The following is a 21,999-nucleotide window of genomic DNA, read 5'->3' on the forward strand; positions in this document are numbered from 1 at the left end:
TTCTTGCGTACGTACTGATTTTTTTGATGTTTTTCTTTTTCAGGATCACCTTTTTATACGATAGAAAGGGTCTGAATGTACACTAAAATAACTTTATTGGATTACTATTGATCCGATAGGGGTGGCCGAATTGAAACGGATATCAGAACTAAAAATAGAGCTTTAGGAAATACACTCAATGAACTAAGAGGATGAAAGTTTCGTAATGAAGTATATTTGCAAGCATTTCACAAGCAAGTTTACTTCGGAAAGTCTTTTTAGGGTTCCGTAGCCGAATGGCATAAAACGGAACCTTATAGATTCGTCATGTCTGTCTGTCTGTCCGTCTGTTTGTCCGTCCGTATGTCACACTCACAGCCACTTTTTTCCGAAACTATAAGAGCTATACTGTTGAAAATTGGTAAGTAGGTGTTTTCTGTAAACCGCATTAAATTTCTACACAAAAATAGAAAAAAAAAATTTGGGGTTCCTCATACTTAGAACTGAAACTCAATTTTTTTTTTCATCAAACCCATAATTGATAGTGAGGTTTCTAATATCATTTTTTTCTAAACTGAATAGTTTGCGCGAGAGACACTTCCAAAGTGATAAAATGTGTGTCGTCGTCCCCCCCCCCCCCTGTAACTTCTAAAATAACAGAATGATAAAACTAAAAAAAATATATGATGTAAATTACCATGCAAAGTTCCACCGAAAATTGGTTTGAACGAGATCTAGTAAATAGTTTTGGATTTATCGTGGAAAATGTCGATAAAATACGACTGTACTACGGAACCCTCAGTGCACGAGTCTGATTCATTCATATACAAATAAGGCCTTGACTGCAATCTCACCTGATGGTGAGTGAATGACGCAGTTTTCCATAGTTTTCCTCCTTATAAACATCTCTTCATTACAAACAACATTAGAATTATTACAAATCAAATCAAAAATTTTTTTTTGCCAAGTTGTAGTGTTTTACTCCATTGTCCATTACAGGCTCATTTCTAATAGTAATATTTTTTAAATTGATTTAAAGTATTCCAATAGTATAAAGTTTGTTAAATATTATGTAGATAAGTATAATAAATTCAGTATATAGCGCCATACGGTAATAACAGTACAGATTTATCTCCAACAAGTATCATTACAATTTCAAACAATTGGCCCAACATAAAGCGGATGATACAATAATTCTACAGCTTCAAAATCAGTTTCTCCCTCATTCACGTTATAAATTACTGATGGTTCGGTTCCACTATCGGTATTCAGCAAATGATTTCTGATTATATCGCTCCGCACACTCGCGCGGGCCCGAATGGTTGGCGCGAATATAGGTTTCCAGTGTTTCGTACCCGAAGGGTGCCAACATTTCATTTCATTTATTCATTTTTTATTTTTTCAACAAATAAATGATAACAATATTGGTTTCTTCGTGCTCGTAAGCGCTTGACGGCTTGTCTGAGCACTGCACAACAACGGTACCTTATTAATGAGTCTCCGCTGTCCGCCCATTTGTACGTCCGTCCGTCTGTTTGTCTGTCTGTCTGTCTGTCTGTCTGTCTGTTAGCGGGTTGTGTTTCAATGAAACGTAATAAGCAAAGAGTGAAATGTTTACGGAATGTGTATTTCTATCGCCGCTACCACTCGGGTGCCATGTAATTTTTTTAAATTATCTTGTACGATAGTATGAAACCCTTTGTATGCGATTCTGTCTCGCACTTGACGGGTTTTAAAAATCCCGCGGGAACTCATTGTTTTCTGGGATATCCCTTATACACCACAGGGAAGACTATTCGCTGTCACAGAATGCTGCGTCTGCCGGCCAAGCATATTTAAAAATTCGCCGAACAGTGAACATTCGTAGTGTAGCTCATCGATTTGCCGAATGCCAATAGTGTAGCCGTACCATGATAATATGTAACAATGACGCACCTCATCATTTATTCAACGCCCTGAAATCGAGTCGAGTTCGGCCTTCCACACAAATGTTCCGAATTTTCCGATTATCATATTAAAGTAGGTCTCTATCCCTCTCAGATTGAGCCGTTTCACCCACGGGAGAGCGGGATAGAGATAATATTGCGCACAGTTTTATTACTGCAATTCATAGTCACAGTAACCAGATTTAATTACTACGGGCGAGATTTTAATATTGCCTTCATGCGTGGATGAGCAGAATTGCATGGACTTTGCACAAAAGAATATTAAACTTTTTCAAACGAGCAACCCCGACTCTAATGGAAATTGTAAATCATCATTATAAGCATGCAAAACACGATATCAATTAATTTTCATTAATTATTAGGGACGATTTATGCTAGACCGTGCCAGGCCCGAGCCGTGCCACGTGCGAAGTACCAGATTGAGAATTTGTATGAGGTCACATCAGATCGTGCCGTGTCCGAGTCATCCGAGCCTCGTCCGTGTTACGTTTCAACAAACAAAATTGCAGTCCGTGGATCGTCCGCGCGTCGGACGTGCCTCAGACGTGACACGGCTCAGGCCCGGCACCGGGCACGGTCTTGCGTAAATCATCCCTAAGTATATTTAATTGATTTTCATTAATAAATGAATTAAATATCTAAATCCGGAGGTGGGCGCTAATAGCTGTAACACAGTTTTTAACTAACACAGCTATTACCGTTTTCCCTAGTGTTTATGTTCATATGTAAATTTGAAGAATAAATAAATTGAAGAATAAATAAATAAATTATTATTAATTTAGTTTGCTAGCTCTACATTTAAAAAAAATAGTTCCCTGTAATATAATGAATCATGAATGGAACGCTAAATCGCTTGGCAGCACGGCTTTGCCGGTAGGGTAGTAACTAGCCTCGGCCAAAGCCTCCCACCAGACCAGACCAGAAATATAGAAATTATAAAATTCCAAACCCCTACCGGGAATCAAACCCGGGTCCGCCCAGTAATAAGACACTTACCACTGCACCAGGGAGGTCATCATGCGTCGTTATGCGGGTACATATAGGTACATTTCGGCGATTCATTTTTATTTATATGGCTTTATATTTTTAGAAAGACATCAGAATCGACACTATTGTATGTTCAAAAGAAATTAAGAACAGTATTAAAATAAGAAGTGTTGTTGTTTGAATGTCTTACTATTCATCATCATCATGATCAACCCATTGCCGGCTTACTACAGAGCACGGGTCTCCTTCTCAGAGTGAGATGGGTTTTTCCCATAGTCTACCACGCTGGCCATGTGCGGATTGGTAGACTTCACACACCTTTGAGAACATTATGGAGAACTGTCAGACATGCAGGTTTCCTCACGATGTTTTCCTTCACCGTTAAAGCAAGTGATATTTTAATTAATTAAAACGCACATAACTCGATCGAGGATCGAACCCCCGACCTCCGATTAGAAGGCGGACGTCCCAACCACTAGGTTATTACAGCTTTTTACTTACTACTACTTACGTCGTACTATTAATTCATACAAATTCTAAGAAATATTTTCAATACCAACATCGTCCCAAAAAATATTAATCACGTCATTTATAGTCAGAGAGTGAATCAGCAAAAAGTCGTTAAAAAAGAACCGCTGTGAAAGTCGTACGATACGCAAAACTTCAAATTTGTTTGCAGCGCAACAAATATAAATGGAAATATTGCTATTTGCTGTTCTTTTAGAAAACTTTCTACTAAGTTTTGTTCTTCAGCGGCATATTTAGTTTAAAAAAGTTTTTTGTTTGGTATACATATGTATTGTTTGATGCCAATTTAATTTATGAAGTACTAGATAGATGATTTTCACTACTTCACTCACGTGATAAGTGATTTAAGTTTCTAAATCCCGTGGGAACTTATTGATTTTTCAGCGCTGAAAATAACCTGTGTTTCTCCAGGTCTTTTAGTTAAATCTATGCAAAAATTATGTCGATTCGTTTCCCAATTATGGCGTGATTAAAGGATTTAAAATATTTTAGTATTATTTATCTTATCTTTAAATTACCATTTTTTTGCGTATTCTATTGTACCTATTTTTCATTTTGCCATAAACTTTACAACTATAAACGAATAGTTGATTTGATTATAAAATGCTGCATTAGAAAAACAAAGTTGCATGGAAGTAATCGACAATGATATAACTGTTGAGTTCCTTAACGCCTCTTTTCAGTAGAATTTGCATTCAAAATTGGTGGTAGAATAAGAATGTACCACCAATTTTGAAAAATAATACCGATAAGTAGGTAGTTAACTTTCTTGAAATAAATATTTTTGAAATTGAGAATAAAGTTTAGCTATAATAAGTGTTTTAGCTCCTACTATAACCTGATACAAATAAATATTATTTGAAATATAAAATACCCGAAATCAGTTAGCAAAATATTGGTAGAATCTTAATATAATATCTTATGGGTCATAAGATGGTCTAAATGAAATATATATTTTGGAAATAAACTATACTGAAGTGTATACCTAATAATATAGGTAGGTACATAAGTTTTTTTTTTATCAACAAGCTATGCAAGTTTTGAACAGTCGTCTCTCAGACTACAACTAAATATTATTTGCAATATAAAATACCCGAAATCTGTGTGGTAGAAAACAGACCCATGTCAATTCTGAAGCACGACAGCTTTCATTGGATTTCACCACACATTCTTATTTAGGAGCCCACTTCGCATTTATTTTCCCGACTTGCGTAAATTTTATTCGATCAAGCGTGAAAATTTAAGTGTTTTCTTGCCGATTTTCCCTTCGGTCAACTGGGGATATCTTTTCAGTAGTTGTGTATTTTGTACTTGGTCACTTATAGTTTTTACAAGCTGATCCTAAGGGGTTGAATTTTCAAAAATCCTTTCTTAGCGGATGCCTACGTCATATTATTAGCTAGATACTAGCTGATGCCCGCAACTTCGTACGCGTGAATTTAGGTTTTTCAAAATCCCGGGGAAACTCTTTGGTTTTCCGGGATAAAAAGTAGCCTTCATTCTCCAGGTCTTAAACTATACCCATGCAAAAAAAAACACGTCGATCCGTTGCTCCGTTGCAACGTGATTAAAGGACAAACCAATAAACCAACAAACAAACACACTTTCGCATTTATAATATGAGTACCTACTGAGGTACTGATATAATATGGGTAGGTACTGATAATAAAAGGTAGTGATGAATGCAGTGAAATCTTCTGAAGTGAAAATTTCTTTAGTATAAGTTCCGCAAATTGCTATTGCGCTGGAACCGTGTCTCATTATCTTCGAAATGACGTCATTTTGACGTTAGCCGAAATAAAAATATACCATCAGCTCGAAACTTCAGTCTAGTGCTGACGTCACTAAAATGGCGGCCCCGCGCATTAGCAATTTGCGGGACTTACACCGTTGTGATTTGAAACACGAATTCGTGTAGAAAGGCAATATTGCAGCGCCAACAAGTCTGCATTTAAAAAAAACTCCCTGCAAAATAAATCCTTTAAAATCGCTTACACCCAAAAAATTCAAAGTAGGTAAGTACATCCCAGAATTGGATAAAACCAATCTCAATTCCAGAGATTAGCGAAAAGCCAAGGCGGTTATATCAGTACTTAAGGATCTCGTGAAATTGTTTGGAAGGAATCCAAAAAGGATTGCGAGTGGGGCAAAAAGTGCAGGCAATCGCAGAAATGAGCTCAATGCTCGACACCCACCGGCTACACTGCTTGGAGGAATAAAATTTAGTAACCAACAAAAAATGTTTTTTTTTTACAAAATGGGAAAGTTAGAAACTTTGAGGAATTGTAAGGCTTTATTAGACGATACTGATCGCATGCTCTATTCTATTTGGCGCTATGCTATATGCTGAACCCATTGCCGGCCCACCACTGATCCTGGGTTTCCTCTCAGAGTGAGAAGGGATTAGACTATACACAGTGGCGTAGCTACATAGGGGCTAGGCGGGGCAGTGCCCCGGGGCCCTCAAGCTCAGAGAGCCCTCGAATCCTTACCAGAAAATCTCGATCGAACTGAACTTTTGAAAATTACTCCCAATTTCAAAATAAATATGACAGGTTGCAACCCGGGATTAATCATGGCAACTCTGTTGAGAGAAATTTAAAAGTTATATCTAGGGAATTCCCCTAAATTCTTTCTGTGGGTTGGCAGTGTAGTCAATTTGACGAATAGCGATATGTGCGTTTTATTATTCATCGATGTGCGTTTTATTGTGAATTTGAGTCGAGATTTTTTTTCGAGAAACCTAACCAGTTTAGATCGCAGTGGGGCCCCATTTTTTGATTTGCCCCAGGGCCCTTAGTTACGTAGCTACGCCACTGGCTATACAGTACGAGGTCGAAAGTAATGTACCTTTAGGAGATAGCAAATTTGTAGAACACTGTCTCTGTCGTTGAGACCGACAAAACGTCATATATAGATACGAGTGACAGAGACACGCGCTCTACAAAGCCGAAATGTCATTCTAAAGGCCGATGTACATCACTTTCGGCCGCGTACTGTAACTCGTTCACAATGCGCATATGTGGTCGTAGCTTTAGAGTAGGCTCATGATGGAGTGTTGAAGGAATTTTCCTTAAACCAAACCCTGACAGAAACAACTGTTTGCATGGAAAATCATCCCAGTAAAATCCGAAACAAATGAAAACTTTGTATGGACAATAATCATCCCAGTAACCGGGACCGTATTTAGTTATCCACTTTTGGCAATCACAGCAAGAAACGTCCTCAGTAGGTATACGAGAATGGCTTGTGGCAGTTTACGTTGTCGGTGGAAGTAAGCCAAGTCTGTATCTGATTTTGTCTTGGATTGCTTTATCGGAGTATTCAACAGTAATAGTTTAAGGTTATCTTATCCCAGACAGGTTTCTGGTGGTTGGCTTCGGCCGTGGTTAGTTACCGGCAAAGCCGTGCCGCCAAGCGATTTACTGTTCCGGTACGATGCCGTGTAGAAACCAAAGGGGTGTTCTGTGATAGTGTAGTGGTTAGGACGTCCGCCTTCTAATCGGAGGTCGGGGGTTCGATCCCGGGCACGCAGCTCTAACTTTTCGAAGTTATGTGTGTTTTTAAAAACTATTAAACATTACTTGCTTTAACGGTGAAGGAAAACATCGTGAGGAAACCAGCATGTCTGAGAGTTCTCCATATTCTCAAAGGTGTGTGAAGTCCGAATTGGGCCTGCGTGGCAGACTTTGGCTTAAACCCTTTTCAATCTGACAGGAGACCCGTGCCCTGTAATGAGCCGGCGATGGGCTGTTCGTGACACTGAACACAGAATATAAAGCACGAAATACGACCCCTTCCCACAAATAAACGGAGCAATCCTGCCTTATTTACACACGTATTAACGGGTAGGTCTCGAGTGGTTTCCTATTTTCCTTAAATATTCCGTTTGTGCACCACTGACATAATAAAAATAAAGATATACGCAGTTCTCTGGAAAGAATCATTTAAGATCAGAATGCCCTCATTCATTTGCGGTGCAAAAACTATTGTTTTATTTACAAAAGAAAAAAATACAAATCGGTTCAGGAATCTAGGACAAATCGCTGAACCTACAGTCTACATCCACAGAACAAAGCACTGTATTGAGAACCTCTTCCTTTTTTGGAAGTCGGTTGAAAATGGACAATATTTATGATTTTTTAATGAGGTACCATATTATTTTCAGCTTTTTCAGTTAAGTGTTTTTTTATAAATCAATAATTTCTCATGCGACGCAAGAATATATACTTTAAAAAATAAGTACCTAGTAACTGTCCGATTTCAAATACATTCAGATAAAAATTATCAAAATTACTTTCATTTAGTGATGATCACTAAATTAGTAAATAACCTGCTGGATGGAGTGAGAGGTTTACAATGTGTATGATTTTTTTAGGGTTCCGTACCTCAAAAAAAAAGGAACCCTTATTAGTTCACTTTGTTGTCTGTCAGTCTGTCGTGTCTTGTCAAGAGAACCTATAGGGTACCTACTTCCCGTTAACTCAGAATCACGAAATTTGGGAGGTAAGTAGATCTTACAGTGCAATTCATGAACAAATCTAACAACTGACAATCAAAAAGAGTATTTATTACCTATTTTGAATAAATTATTTGAATCTTGAATCTTGAAAAAGTAATCAGTTGACTAAATCACATCATAGATGGCGTTGTTTGTAATTAACTGGCCGGACTGCACATGAAAGTGTTACATCTTGTGCGATGGTACGGAACCATCAGTTTTTGAATCAATAAATCACTTTTCTAGAAAATCTTAAATAAATATCTTTGGTTTGTATAATAATATCTTAGGTTTTTATATCAATGTCGCACGCCCCCGCGGTAAAATCGGCCTTGTTTGCCGCATTGTTTACTAGATATGAGGGAATAAACATGCGACTTTACCGCCTTCGCATAACTTAGCCGACGTGAGTGTTTTATTAAAGTTTCAGTTCTTTTCACCAAACATTTGTATGACACTCTCAAATTGTATCTCCTTGCCTTTCCAGAAAGTTCCACGTATAACCTCCGTAGTAAGAAGAATGAAATTATGAGAACCTGGTTCGTGCTTCATATTACAAAGATCGAGTTATTTTAGTGTTGTGCACTTTTGAGTTATACAGAATTACTGAAATGTTTCCAACACTAGAATCTAAGAAGGTATAAAATCTGTATCTAAATATATAAAAGGAAAAGGTGACTGACTGACTGACTAACTGACTGACTGACTGACTGACTGACTGACTGACTGACTGACTGACTGACTGACTGACTGACTGACTGACTGACTGATCTATCAACGCACTGCTCAAACTACTGGACGGATCGGGCTGAAATTTTGCATGCAGATAGCTATTATGACCTAGACGTCCGCTAAGAAAGAATTTTTGAAAATTCAACCCCTAAGGAGGTAAAATAGGGCTTTAAAATTTGTGAAGTCCACGCGGACGAAGTCGCGAGCATAAGCAAGTTTGTTATAAGAACCATCTCACTAATCACACAAAATCTGTAAGTAAATATGTTTTCCCTCGCCCTGAAAGGCTATCAATATTAGCTGTAATATTATTTTCTTTTCCTGCTACGCGAGAGATAATCTGGCGATTGGGAAATATGCTGACGTCTCCGGATTATATTATTTGTTGAGATTGCAGTTAAGGCTTGATAAAAGAGATTTCCTATTTGTGGAATTCATTGCTAATGAATTTGGCTGGGAAAAGTAAATTTTTTCATACTTCCCATAGTTTCACCATAGTTCTTTTCCTATAAGGTCACCACTCGCGCATCGAGTTTAGTTCGCATTTCTCGCTTCAACTAGTACGTAAAAAACCGGCCAAGTGCGAGTCAGGCTCGCGCAACGAGGGTTCCGTACCACAGTCATATTTTTTCGACATTTTGCACGATAATTCAAAAACTACGATGCATAAAAATAAATAAAAATCTGTTTTTGAATGTACAGGTGAAGACCTTTCATAATTATGATACCCCACTAAATATAGTTAATCTTACTTTGAAAATTGAAAATACTACTTAGTTTGACCACATTTTTTTTTTTTTTTTTTTTTAATACAATAAAACTTAAAGCTAGCCTTATCTAATTACTATATAAATCATGACCGCGTGGAATGGTGCCAAGAATACTGGCTGCATTTCCGCGCTGGACAGCCAGGCTGATCAGAAAAAAAAAAAAAAAAAAAAAAAAATTGTGTTTTGTGATTTAACCACAAATTCACGGTTTTCAGATTTTTTCCCGAATGTCAGCTATAAGACCTATCTACATACCAAATTTCATGATTCTAGGTCAACGGGAAGTACCCTGTAGGTTTCTTGACAGACCGACAGGCAGACAGACAGATAGACAGACAGACAACAAAGTGATCAAAGTCAAAGTCAAAGTCAAATGATTTATTCAAAATAGGTAATTAATTACTCTTTTTGAAGGTCAGATGTTGGATTTCTAAGATATAGTGGTGATAATTATTTCGCAAACTTAAAACTAAAGCTACGAGCTACGATCTTATAAGGGTTCCGATTTTCTTTTTGAGGGACGGAACCCTAAAAACTTCGCTTCGTTGAACCAGTTTCCACCAATGCTAAGCGTGGTTAAGATGTAGAGCAATGAAAATGATTGGTGGCTATCACGCAGATCTATATTTTTCATGTTTCATCCTTACCTGACACCGTCCATCTATGCACATGTCCAGACTGCCGGGTCTGCAGCGCGTGCCGTCAGACACGCGCGCCGCCAGCACGGCCACCACCACTCGCTCGTCTTCGTCCAGCGACGCCGTCTGTGAAAAGTACAGCATCTTAAGTATGATCAACCCATCGCGGGCTCGCTAGGGTAAGGGTTTGGGCATAGTCCACGCTGGCAAAACGTGGATTGGCAGCCTTCACACACCTTTGTGAATATTATGGATAACTCTCAGGCATGTTATAGAACCTCAATAGCTCAACCGGTAAAGGAGTGACTGAAAACCGAAAGGTCGACGGTTCAAACCCCGCCCGTTGCACTATTGTCGTACCTACTCCTACTGTCAACTGTCTAACTATCACGGTTCATGAGATACAGACTTGTGACAGACGGACGGACAGCGGAGTGTTAGAAATAGGGTCCCGTTGCACCATTTGGGTATGGAACCTTAAAAATAGGTATTACTTCCATAAAACATTTTTCTCAAAATTTTAATAGAGTGGAATGAAAGTTAGAGTAGTCTCTGGGTACTTCGTCTCGTAAAGATAGCAAAAGAACATTAATAAAGGTAAATATTTTACCAACCGCCGCAGTCAAAGGAAAACTTTATAGTTCTCAAACAAAAACGGCTCGTTTGGCAGTAGTTTTATGTTTCTACGTAGGTAATTAAGTACTTACTCGTTACAGAAGTAACTGATTCGGTTACTGTTCTTACTTTTCTCATTAATTATTAGGTACATTTCATTGTTACTAAGCTATAGTTGTATGACACCCGTTTAAAGATAAGTATTAAAAATAAGTAGGTATTTTACAGTTGTGAAGTATCTTTGCAATTTTATTGCGAATTATTGTAAGGTCTACATCTCCTGAGGATGCTCTGGTGTCGGGGCGAATCGTGCGTCGAGTGTGTTTGGGATTTGTGTGGTGCTGCGTGGTGGTGGTGCGTATTGCTTGCCTGGTGAATGGTTTTTCCTGCATGTTTAGCAGTGGTAGGGCGGGGAGTGCATGTCGCATGCTGTATGTTGCTCCATACAGATTTGATCGGTTTCAGCGGATTATAGCAAATTAGAATAGAATAGAATAGAATAATGTTTATTCGAGGTATATAGGTGGTACATGGTGTAGGCAATATCGTCCTGTACAGCAGTGCAACACCTCGAACAGGTAGGCCACTCAGCTTGTGTTGAGACGTCGGACCCCTCAGACACAAACCTCTAGAGCAAATATCTGAGGTACCAGATGCCCCAACGCTGATTTTCAGTGACCGCCTTTTAAATATTACCTAAACGTCAGTGGCATAGAATATATAAAGTTGGCGAGTAAATGGATAAATAAAATGAAATAAAGTGTTTAAAGTTTTTAAATTTTAAGTGATATAGGACATAAAAGAAGAAATAAGAAAATTAGTAAGCTTTTGGTTCATTGTATATCATGGACTTCCGCAAAGTAACGCCTGCTTCTATACAAAATTTTACAGTTAGCATAACTTTACAAAAGTCAAGTAGGTTACACATAACAGAGACCTGATAGATTGACGCTGGTTCCCTGGGAACGGGGACGGGCGCTAATGTGGGACGCAACGCAACGTGAGATCAAAAAATATACTGTATCTTCATGATTTTTGTTTAAGAATTTCACATTCCGATAGCTTTGCTCAAATATAAAAGCTATCTTGCAAATGAAAATGTCTACGCCTGTGTTAGTACGAACAAAATTTGAATTGAATAGAATTAAAAACGGCACTTTCATCAAATAAATAAGACAACTCGAGGTCGGCGAGACACTTCAGGTTTTAATGATGTCAAAGGAACCCTAGAGACGGTAAATATTTCAAAAACATTACCGACCAACGAGCACGGTGGTCCTACTTCATCAAAAGAAAAACTTCATACAATTTTTTCAAATGAAAAGCAAAACTGCTCGTAGAGTTTCTTTGCTTTCTTGTAATTACCTATTTAGAATTGAGTTGGTAATGTACTCTTGCCTTGTTACTTATTAATGCTTTAATACCAACATCTTACTTGAAAAACCGGCGAAGTGCGAGTCAGAATCGCGCAACGAGGGTTTCGTATAACTACAGTCGTATTTTAACACTTTGCACGATAATTCAAAAACTATGACGCATAAATAAATAAATAAAAATCTGTTTAAGAATGCACAGGCGAAGACCTTTCATATAATACCCCACTTGATATAGTTATCTTACTTCGAAAGTTGAAAATACTAATTATTAGTTCACGACCACAATTTAAATTTTTTTGTGTGACGTAACCACAAATTCACGGTTTTCAGATTTTTCCCCGAATGTCTGCTATAAGACCTACCTACCTATCAAATTTCATGATTCTAGGTCAACGGGAAGTACCCTGTGGGTTTTCTTGACAGACCGACAGACAGACAACAAAGTGATCCTATAAGGGCTACTTTTTTCCTTTTGAGGTACTTTAAAAAACTTTTCACAAGCTTGCCACACCATTTTACCTCAGGGTATGCTACTCTAGCGTCTCCACCACCTTCTTCTTCTTCTTCTTCTCAAGTCGACGGTCACCTCAAACATGGGCAGCCCATAAAGCCGCAACCGCGATAGCTCGGTCTTGAAGGTAGCCGTCGTGGTGAAAAGATTAGTCAGTCTACTGATTTTGTTCATGTAGTAGTTGCTTCCAGGGACGCCGGGTGCTTGTGATCGGTAAAAAACTAAGCACCACGCAGCCAGGATCTTTTCATGCCCCCACCACCTGAAGGATGGGCTTAAAAGCCAGGGTTCCTTTTAGAAAAGGGGTAGAAAAGTCTACTTACTGCTTCTGGACTTTGTCCTGAATGCTGTGGCGTCCCTCGACAAGTCAGGGCGCATGGTTCGTCGTCATCCCTGTGAGCTCGCCAGTGGAACAGCTCCCCACCATACGGCGTGTTGTCATGAGCACTGCACTGCTGTTCCCTCCAGATGTCCTCTTCTAGAAGAGAGACGTTGCCGCGGCATGGCTGTAGACAAAAGTTTTATTTTAGTAAATAAAATAAAATAAAAATCTTTTTTATTCGTATAAACTTTTACAAGTACCTACGAATAGTCGGATGCATCTACCACTGGTTCGGAATGCCTTTCCTACCGAGAAGAACCAGCAAGAAACTCGGCGGTTGCTCTTTTCAAATATTTGATATAGGTACAAGATTATGCCATGTATAAAATAGTATTTGCAGTCTTGTGCGTTGCCGGAACGAGCTGCAGGTCAAATCCACGCTCTTTTATCATTTAGATAATCTTCAATTGTGTAATATGCTTTTTAATAGATTTTTATTTTTATATTATTTAGCATATTTTTAATAGATTTTTTAATTAGCTACAGTTAAGATCAGAACGAGAAAGGCTTAGGCCAAAGTCCACCACGCTGGTCCAGTGTGAATTGGCATACTTCACACACTTTTGAGAACATTATGAAGTACTCTAAGGCACGCAGGTTTCCTTACGACGTGTTCTTTCACGGTTACACCAAGTGTTTTTTTTTTTTTTTTTGTTAATGTATTTGTATTGTAAATTACTAATATTCCCCTCTCCTCTCCAACTAAGCGTCAAGCTTGTGCTAGGCGTAGGTACGGCAATAGTGCAACGGGCGGGGTTTAAACCGTCGACATTTCGGTTTTCAGTCCACTCATTTACCCGTTGAGCTACTGAGGCTCTAAATTGCTTAAAACGTACATATAAGTCTGAAAAAGTAGAGGTGCGTGCCCGGGATAGAACCCCCAACCATTCGAATAGGAAGCGGATGTCCTAACCAGTAGCCTCCATGAGGCTTCTAACCTGAAACATTGTATGAATTAAAACATAACAAGTGCAATATTTTCATATTAGGTATAATAAATTCATTCTATGAAAATGTTCAGTAGAGGTATTCAGAACAACATAACAAGAAGCTATTTTGTTTTTGCGGATTCTAGGTTGCAGATGTCTGGCGACATTCTGGGCCGAGAGAATTCCTGTTGGTATCTACGGACTACAATAGAATGGGAGGATTGAAAAGAATTTTGAGATCTCCAAATGCCGCCGAAAGCTATTACTGAAAAATTCATAAACGTGGAATCTACATTAAAAATACTCAGGTATAATTATACTTTTAGGTGATGAATCTGCTAACCCTTAGTGGTAAAATATTATTGTTTTATTAATTATTCTTTACATGCTTTGTTTTGTTGACAGAATATAATAGAATATAATGGAATGGAGTGGAGCGGAGTGGAGTGGAGTGGAATGGGATGGGATGGGATGGAATGGGATGGGATGGAATGGGATGGGATGGAATAGAATGGAATATTTTTATTCAAATAAAATTTTACAAGTGCTTTTAATATAAGGTAAGGAACGGTAGCAGCTGTGTCTGCAAAAAATAGAAATATAGACTAAAACACCAAGATCGGTTCCTAAGAAACTAAATTTTTTGGAAAAGAATTCTGCTGAGATTTTAAAATTCGTCCAACTCGCATTCCACAAATAGCCCAGCACTCTAATAAAAGTCAACCGGCTGCCATGTAAGCCAGCGTTAAGCAAAGTGGCTGTGCGCGCTGAATGACAATCAGTAGGTACTTCTGATTGTCATTCAGCGCGCACAGAACGCAAGGTTATTCAGTACTGTTGTACTGTCGATGGTTAACGCCCACTAAAATTTTTTCCTCTGTCATTTGTATGGGATTACGTAACAGAGAGAGAGCGCTAATAATAACTTCTTTCCGTCAATAGAGTGTAGTGCGTGACAGGTCAAGATCGCCCCGCACACCCGCACACCCCCGTACTAGCCCAGTGCGGGCGAGCGCGGGTGTGCGGGCCGTCCCCCCGCCTCTTACCCCGCCCCGATTGCCATCTCGACCTGTCGCGGACTATAGCTCGCTGCGGTGCGTCTTCATAGCACATCTTACCCGCTCCGTAAGCTTGGTATTAATGGAGACAGTCACATAATTTCGTTCACGGAACATTTTTCTGTTCCGTGGTTTTGTTACTTAGCTTAGCTTAGCTTTGCTTAGCTACGAAAGGCAGGCTAGCTTATATGTATGGCAGGTATTATGTATCGATGTCTATGTCTATAAAAGCATATTATTATCAAAGCAATTTTAGTATGGAAATGCTACGGCTATAACTCTAACAATGCTATTCCCAATAAAACAAGTTTACAAAATTTCCATAAGTCATAGGTTTCAATTACACCGAAGCGAATAAATTCAATTGTTAATTTATTACATTAACATGATCAAAGCAATTTGAGTATGGAAGTGTTACAGGTATATCTGTAACAATGCTATTCTCAATTAAATAAGTTTGAGAAACCTTCATAAGTTATATTACGTTTCCTAACAATACGATTTTCAATAAAACAAGTTTGGGAAGTTTCCATAAGTATATTAGATTTCAATTACACCGAAGCGAACAAGTTCGATTATTTTATTGCATGAAAATGATGAAAGAAATGTTGTTATGTAAGTACTACATGTATTCGTATATAATATTACGATTCCCGATAACACAAATTAGAGAAGTTATATATTAGATTTCAATTTGCACCGTAACGAATAATCAATTATAATATTAATACAGCAAGTCAATAATTACATCATAACCATGAAAATGATCTAAACAATTTTAGTATGGAAATGCAATGGATGTAACTCTAACATGACTCTAACAATGCGATTCCCAATAAAACGAGTTTGGGAAACTTCCATAAGTTATACCTATTAGGTTTCAATTACACCGATAAGTTATACCGACAATAAGTTTGATTATTTTATACGGTATACTTACTAACCGGTTAACTGCAAGTCGGTCTCGCACACAAAGGGTTCCTTTATCCTTACCATCTACAAGACTTAGCTATTTTTTTTTTTTTTTTTTACAATGCACAGCGATAGAAATACACACTCTGTGAAAATTTCAACTCTCTATCTATCATACGGTTTATAAGATACAGCCCGCTAACATACAGATGGGCGGACAGACAAATTAAGAGCGTAGACTTAGTGATAGGATCCCGTTGGTAGTTGGCACCTTTCAGGTACGGAGCCATTAAAAAAAACGGCCAAGTGCGAGTTAGACTCGCACATCGAAGGTTCCGTAATACAGTCGTATTTTTTCGACATTTTGCATGATAAATAAAAAATTACTATTGCGCATAAAAATAAATACAAAACTGTTTTAGAATGTACAGGTAAAGCCCTTTTATATGATACACCACTTGGTATAGTAATCTTACTTTAATAGTTGAAAATACTAATTATTTGTTCATAGAAACATTTCAATATTTTTTTAGTGATGTAAACACAAATTCACGGTTTTCGAATATTTCCCTTAATACCTGCCGAATTTCATAATTCTAGAACAACGGGACGTACCCTGTAGGTTTCTTTACAGACAGACAATGAAGTGACAATATAAGCGTTACATTTTTCATTTTGCGGTACAGAACCCTACAAATGAATGAAGCTTATTAAAGATTGTAATCTATATATGATTAACTTGCTCGCGTTTTCGTTCGCGTGGTCTATTTTAAATCCCCATTTGACCCACTTACAGGTCGAAATTCTTTTCTGGTTCTTTCTTAGTGGATACCTACTATTTACAAAAAACACACCCTCCAAATTTCATGTCTCTAAGACCAGCGGTTTAGGCTGTGCGTTGATACATAAGTCAGTCAGTCAGTCAGGACTTTGAATTTTATATATACAGATATGTAAATTTCTGAAAATTTGTTACACGTCGCGTCGGTGTAACACACAGCCTACCAACTTCAATAAAGACCCACTATTAATCACGGGCTTTTCAGTCGGTTGAAAGCCAAGTTTGCACCTCGTTTGCGATCGACTATTACTTTAAATTTGTTTACTATTGATAGCGAGAACTTTAACTTCAGCGAAGCAAGAGCTTACAAATTGTAATTATTAAGACCTTTGAAACATTTGATTGATGAGAATTTATTTGTAAAAGCTATTTTTTTTAATGGAAATCTATATCTACCTATACTAATAATAAAACGGTAACTGGACGAATTCTGTACATTCAATATATTTTGAAATTTTTAATCGGAGGAAACATTACTATCGATATAGACCCCAAAACAATTTTTTTGGAATTTTTGTCTGTCTGTTTGTCTGTCTGTGCACGCATCACGCGAAATCTACTAGACGGATTTAAATGAAATTTGGTACAGTGGTAGCTGATACTCCGGTTTAACATATAGGGTAGCTTTTATCCCGAAAACAATTAGGGATTTGTCGGGATACGGGATTAAACTTTTTATCGATTTTACTGCATAACTCCATCAAATTTGAACCGATTTTCACAATTTTTTTCTACAAAGGTTGTCCCATCAGGTTGGTATCATGTGAGTTTATTGAAGATTTCATGAACAGTTTCAAAAATATAGGATGGAACTCCTCAACGGGTAACTGTAAGTCGGGCGAGCAAAATAAAAGAAGTCAAAGCATGAAGCTCGCGAAACAAAAGTAAATTTTTACTTTGTAGTCGTTTTGGAAGTGGGTTTTTTTTAATATTTTTATTTTATTAACAATCTAAATGACTGTTAGACAGATGGATTTCGTTAAAATTTAATAATAATCCAGAAGTTACCAAAATGTTCGTCGTAAGTACAGCTTTCCTGCGGAGATGGATAAGAATAATGCGACTTAATCTCACTCCGAGACGCCACCAAGTGGCTTAAGCCATCCTCCGTGATATAATACATCTCTGTGTTAAGCCTACTCTATTTACACTGTTTTTAGGGTTCCGTAGCCAAATGGCAAAAAACGGAACCCTTATAGGTTCGCCATGTCTGTCTGTCTGTATGTCCGTACGTATGTCACAGCCACTTTTTTCCGAAACTATAAGAGCTATACTGTTGAAACTTGGTAAGTAGATGTATTCTGTAAACCGCATTAAGATTTTCACACAACAATAGAAAAAAAACAATAAATTTTGGGGTTCCCCATACTTTATTTTATATATTTTATATTTTTTTTCATCAAACCGATAGAAATGTGTGTGTGTGTGTCCCCTTTAACTTCTAAAATAAGAGAATTGACAGAAGAAAACCTATTGACAGTAAAAACCTATGCAAAAAATACGAACAGATAAAACACCTAGCAGCATTAATTGATTGTGTAATAAAGAAGAAAATAAGGTGTATTGACAAAAAACCCAGACGGGTAATTAAAAACGTCTATGCCTATTGACAGTAAAAACTAAAAACCTATGCAGAAAATACGAGCAGATAAAACACCTAGCAGTATCAATTGATTGTATAATAAAGAAAAAAAAAGTTGCGATGACAATAAAAATGCAGACGGGTAATTAAAAACGTCTATACCTATTGACAGTAAAAACCTATGCAGAAAATACGAACAGATAAAACACCTAGCAGTATCAATTGATTGTATAATAAAGAAAAAAAAAGTTGCGTTGACAATAAAAATGCAGACGGGTAATTAAAATCGTCTATACCTATTGACAGTAAAAACCTATGCAGAAAATACGAACAGATAAAACACCTAGCAGTATTAATTGGTTTTGTACCTAATGGAGAAGAAAATATGGGCGTTGCTCACGAGGAGGAAAAATGTATTAGGATATATTTTCACGCCGTTAACGAGGTCGGAACTAATTTTCCGGTTAGTGCCGCTGTAAATCAAAGTTTTATAGGTTAAAACAACCGTTTAACGGTGTCGAGAAAATTGAGTGTAAACAAAGCTTAATAGGTTTCAGCTTTTTTTCAGCTCGTAAAAAGTTCACGTAAACAGGTATAGATAGTTCAATCAACGAAGACGCGCCCCACTATTTTTGGTGCGGGGAAACCACGGGTGCGGAGAGTAAGTAATCTTTACCTAATTTATCTTCTAGTGCGTGTGCCCACATCGCCGATCGGTGCGTTATGACTTACGATAGAACTCACATTCTTACAGTATATAGCACATTTGCATTGTAACCTATTGGGACAAAGAGTGGGGCGCGTAGGTCATAAATTGAACTATCTATACCTACCTATAATTCCTTCTCTGTGCCTCGTGTTTCCCATACTGAGTGGGGTCATGCCCCTTTTTACCCGACTACGGCAACAAGCCCAAAGTTATGATTTTAGCAGTCTATGTATGTATGTTAGTAACTATTTTGAGTGTTCCACTGTAGCTGCTAAACTACTGGACCTATTTTAAGCGATGAGGTGTCAAACGATTCGTTATTATGGTCTGGGTGACATTGGCTACATTTTGTACGGATAAAATTGATCCGACAAATGTTACATCCAAAAAAGTGGTGTTGGCTCTTCTCAGACCTAGGGGCGTACCATTCATTGTTTCCTTACCTGCATGTTACATATCTTGTACCGGACTGGTTCCCCGCGACAGCCAGCTGGCGACGAGCATGTCCTCAGCTGTCGCGATACGCCACCGTCGCATGTCCGTGAGCACAGCGACCACTCGCTCCATTGCGACCATCCCGCGCGACCATCCTGTCAAAAGATAATGTTAAGATAATATCAAGATATCAATGCCTTGAGCCTATAATAAGTCTATGCTTAAGCCGATGTTTAGAAGAGCAAATATTACCAAATTCTAATGCGTGCTAAATGCTTAAGGAGAAATTGTTTACACCGCTAACTGATGCCATCAAATGAATAAACCGAGAGTAAGGGTGAAATCTACAGAGCACACTCTGACTTTGCTTAGACTTAAGACAGAGTTAAAACGAGACAGAGCTTTATCTCTCACATAAATCTGTCTCGTTTTATCTCAAACTTAAGTCTGAACAAAGTCAAAGGGCGCTCTATACTATGGATCTCAGCCTAAGGGTCAAAAATTAAACTTGTTGTTCTAAATCTCCCATGATTCTGCCTTTAATTTTTGATAGTGATGGGGAAGTTTCAATAAAACAGACTGATTGTGTCCATTGCCACACTAGCTGAACCGAAGCGTGCCACTTGACACGGTCCTCCGCTTTATTCATCCAACTATGTAATTAATAGGTGCACATATTGGGAGGCTCCGAGATCTCATACGATCACGTCATATTATGTGTCCCTCTTGGGCGACGTCTATTGTGGTCGTCCCAGAGAAAATAGCCCCTTGTCTTGCACCTCGCTATGAGATATGGCAGTTTATGCCACAGCAAGCTGCTATCTTCCCAAATCCCAAGGATGTATACGACAGGGTAAAGTAAAGAGTCTAAGGAGAAAGAGGAGGAATAAATGAATGAAACAGCTTAATTTTCGTCAGTTTATTTTCTCTCAAAGTGTATAAATTGGAAGGCACACCTCCGAATATCAAGATGTAGTTTGTAACAATTTACATTTTCGATCCCCAATGGAACCACATCAAATAACGCTGTCCCGCTGTGTGTTTCCATTAAATGAAATTTCGTACTCGAGGTTATTACTGTGTTAATACTATACAATTTCATACAATTTGTAGAAATCAGCAGCTTTAACTTGAAGGTGAATGAAGATTTAGAAATAAAACTACTTTAATCTTCTACAATGCTTTAAATCTAAAACATTAATAGTTTATAAAAAGTTGTTTTATGAAATGTAAGTATTTCAGATGTTTCATTTCAGGTCTCCGGGGGACGAGCACGGACCTCTAACTTTTCTGAGTTCTGTTGACCTCTAAAGTACGCTGGATGATGATCTAGTTGCAAAACTAGATCATCGCCATTTTGGGACCTTGCAACACGCACTAACAAGTCTTCGAACAGTGCGTGTTGCCAGTGATGACATATGGATACGAGACATGGTCGCTAACTATAGCCCTCATAAGAAAGCTTAGAGTCACTCAGCGGGCGATGGGGAGCGCTATGCTTGGAGTTTCTCTACGTGATCAAATCAGAACAGAGGAGATCCGTAGGAGAACCGACATAGCTCAACGGGTTGCAAAGCTGAAGTGGCAATGGGCAGGACACATAGTTCGTAAAACCGATGGACGCTGGAGTCCCAAGGTGCTAGAATGGCGACCTCGCACGATGGGTCGTAGTCACGACGGGTCTGCGGTGCTGCGAGAGATGAAAATAGAGCTGTCATGGGCAGTTCCGCTCTACCCTCTTTCTTGTTCTTTTCGCAATTGGGTTGAAATATCGACAAATAAAAACATTGAATTAATTGTTTTATGTACCCGTTACTTAGCTACATTAAAATAGGATTATTTGGTACAAGTAGTCAGTGCCAGTTTTCTTAATCTAACGTGCCAGTTAGGTTTTTTTACTCTATGTCGCTCTATCTTGACAAGTAAAACCCTTTAACATAAGCATAGCAGTCTAAACATTACAAAGTCTTAGTTTAAACCCAGGCACCGCAAACTAGATAGGTTTGGTCTAATCTTTGTGAATCCGAGACGTAATCTAGTGTTAGAGACAAAGTCTAGACTCTAGGGCTTCACAGCGTAGAATACATGGGCAATCTCCCTCAGTGGTTGGCTGAGTACCAAGAGATTAAAACTCGTAGACATTATTTTAGATCAAAATACAAAGTTGGGTTTTATTGGTGTTAAAGTAGAAGAATGTGAGGTATTGGCGTCGATTTTGCTGTCTTTCTCTAAAAAAAAAAAAGAAAGCAAGCCATGCCAGCTATAAAAGGTCTCCGATCATCATGTTGGAGGACAAAAAGCGGACAAAAAAAAACTAAATTTAGAGTACCAGGCATCCTCTTCTTTTTAATATTCCTAAAAAAGGACGGAACATGAATTTTAGATTCAAAGACTCAAAATTTTAGTGCACGCTATTTATTTCACCAAGTAATTCGTTTTCCAAAATTCGATTTCCGTTCGATTTTACAAAATCGCGAATTTTAAGTGGGGTTGGGGGGGGGGGGGGGGGGGTAGAGGGGGTACCAATTTAAAAATATCAGCTGCACAAGGTACATAAAAACATTACAC

At 38.1% G+C, this 21,999-nt stretch overlaps 1 protein-coding gene across 5 annotated transcripts in view; it reads right to left on the bottom strand.

The window, feature by feature from the left end:
- The window catches only part of nolo (no long nerve cord), a 382,845-nt gene that overhangs the window by 87,304 nt on the left and 273,542 nt on the right, over positions 1 to 21,999 (bottom strand). For all 5 annotated transcript variants that reach the window (XM_069499947.1, XM_069499946.1, XM_069499945.1 and 2 more), the window contains exons 5-7: positions 19,440 to 19,586; positions 12,907 to 13,089; positions 10,091 to 10,207 (exon numbers count right to left, since the gene is read on the bottom strand). In XM_069499947.1, the coding sequence (XP_069356048.1) occupies positions 10,091 to 10,207; positions 12,907 to 13,089; positions 19,440 to 19,586 (447 nt within the window). The remainder of the gene's footprint in view (positions 1 to 10,090; positions 10,208 to 12,906; positions 13,090 to 19,439; positions 19,587 to 21,999) is intronic.

This window comes from Maniola hyperantus, chromosome 7 (assembly GCF_902806685.2).
Source record: "Maniola hyperantus chromosome 7, iAphHyp1.2, whole genome shotgun sequence".
Taxonomy (NCBI): Eukaryota; Metazoa; Arthropoda; class Insecta; order Lepidoptera; family Nymphalidae; genus Maniola; species Maniola hyperantus.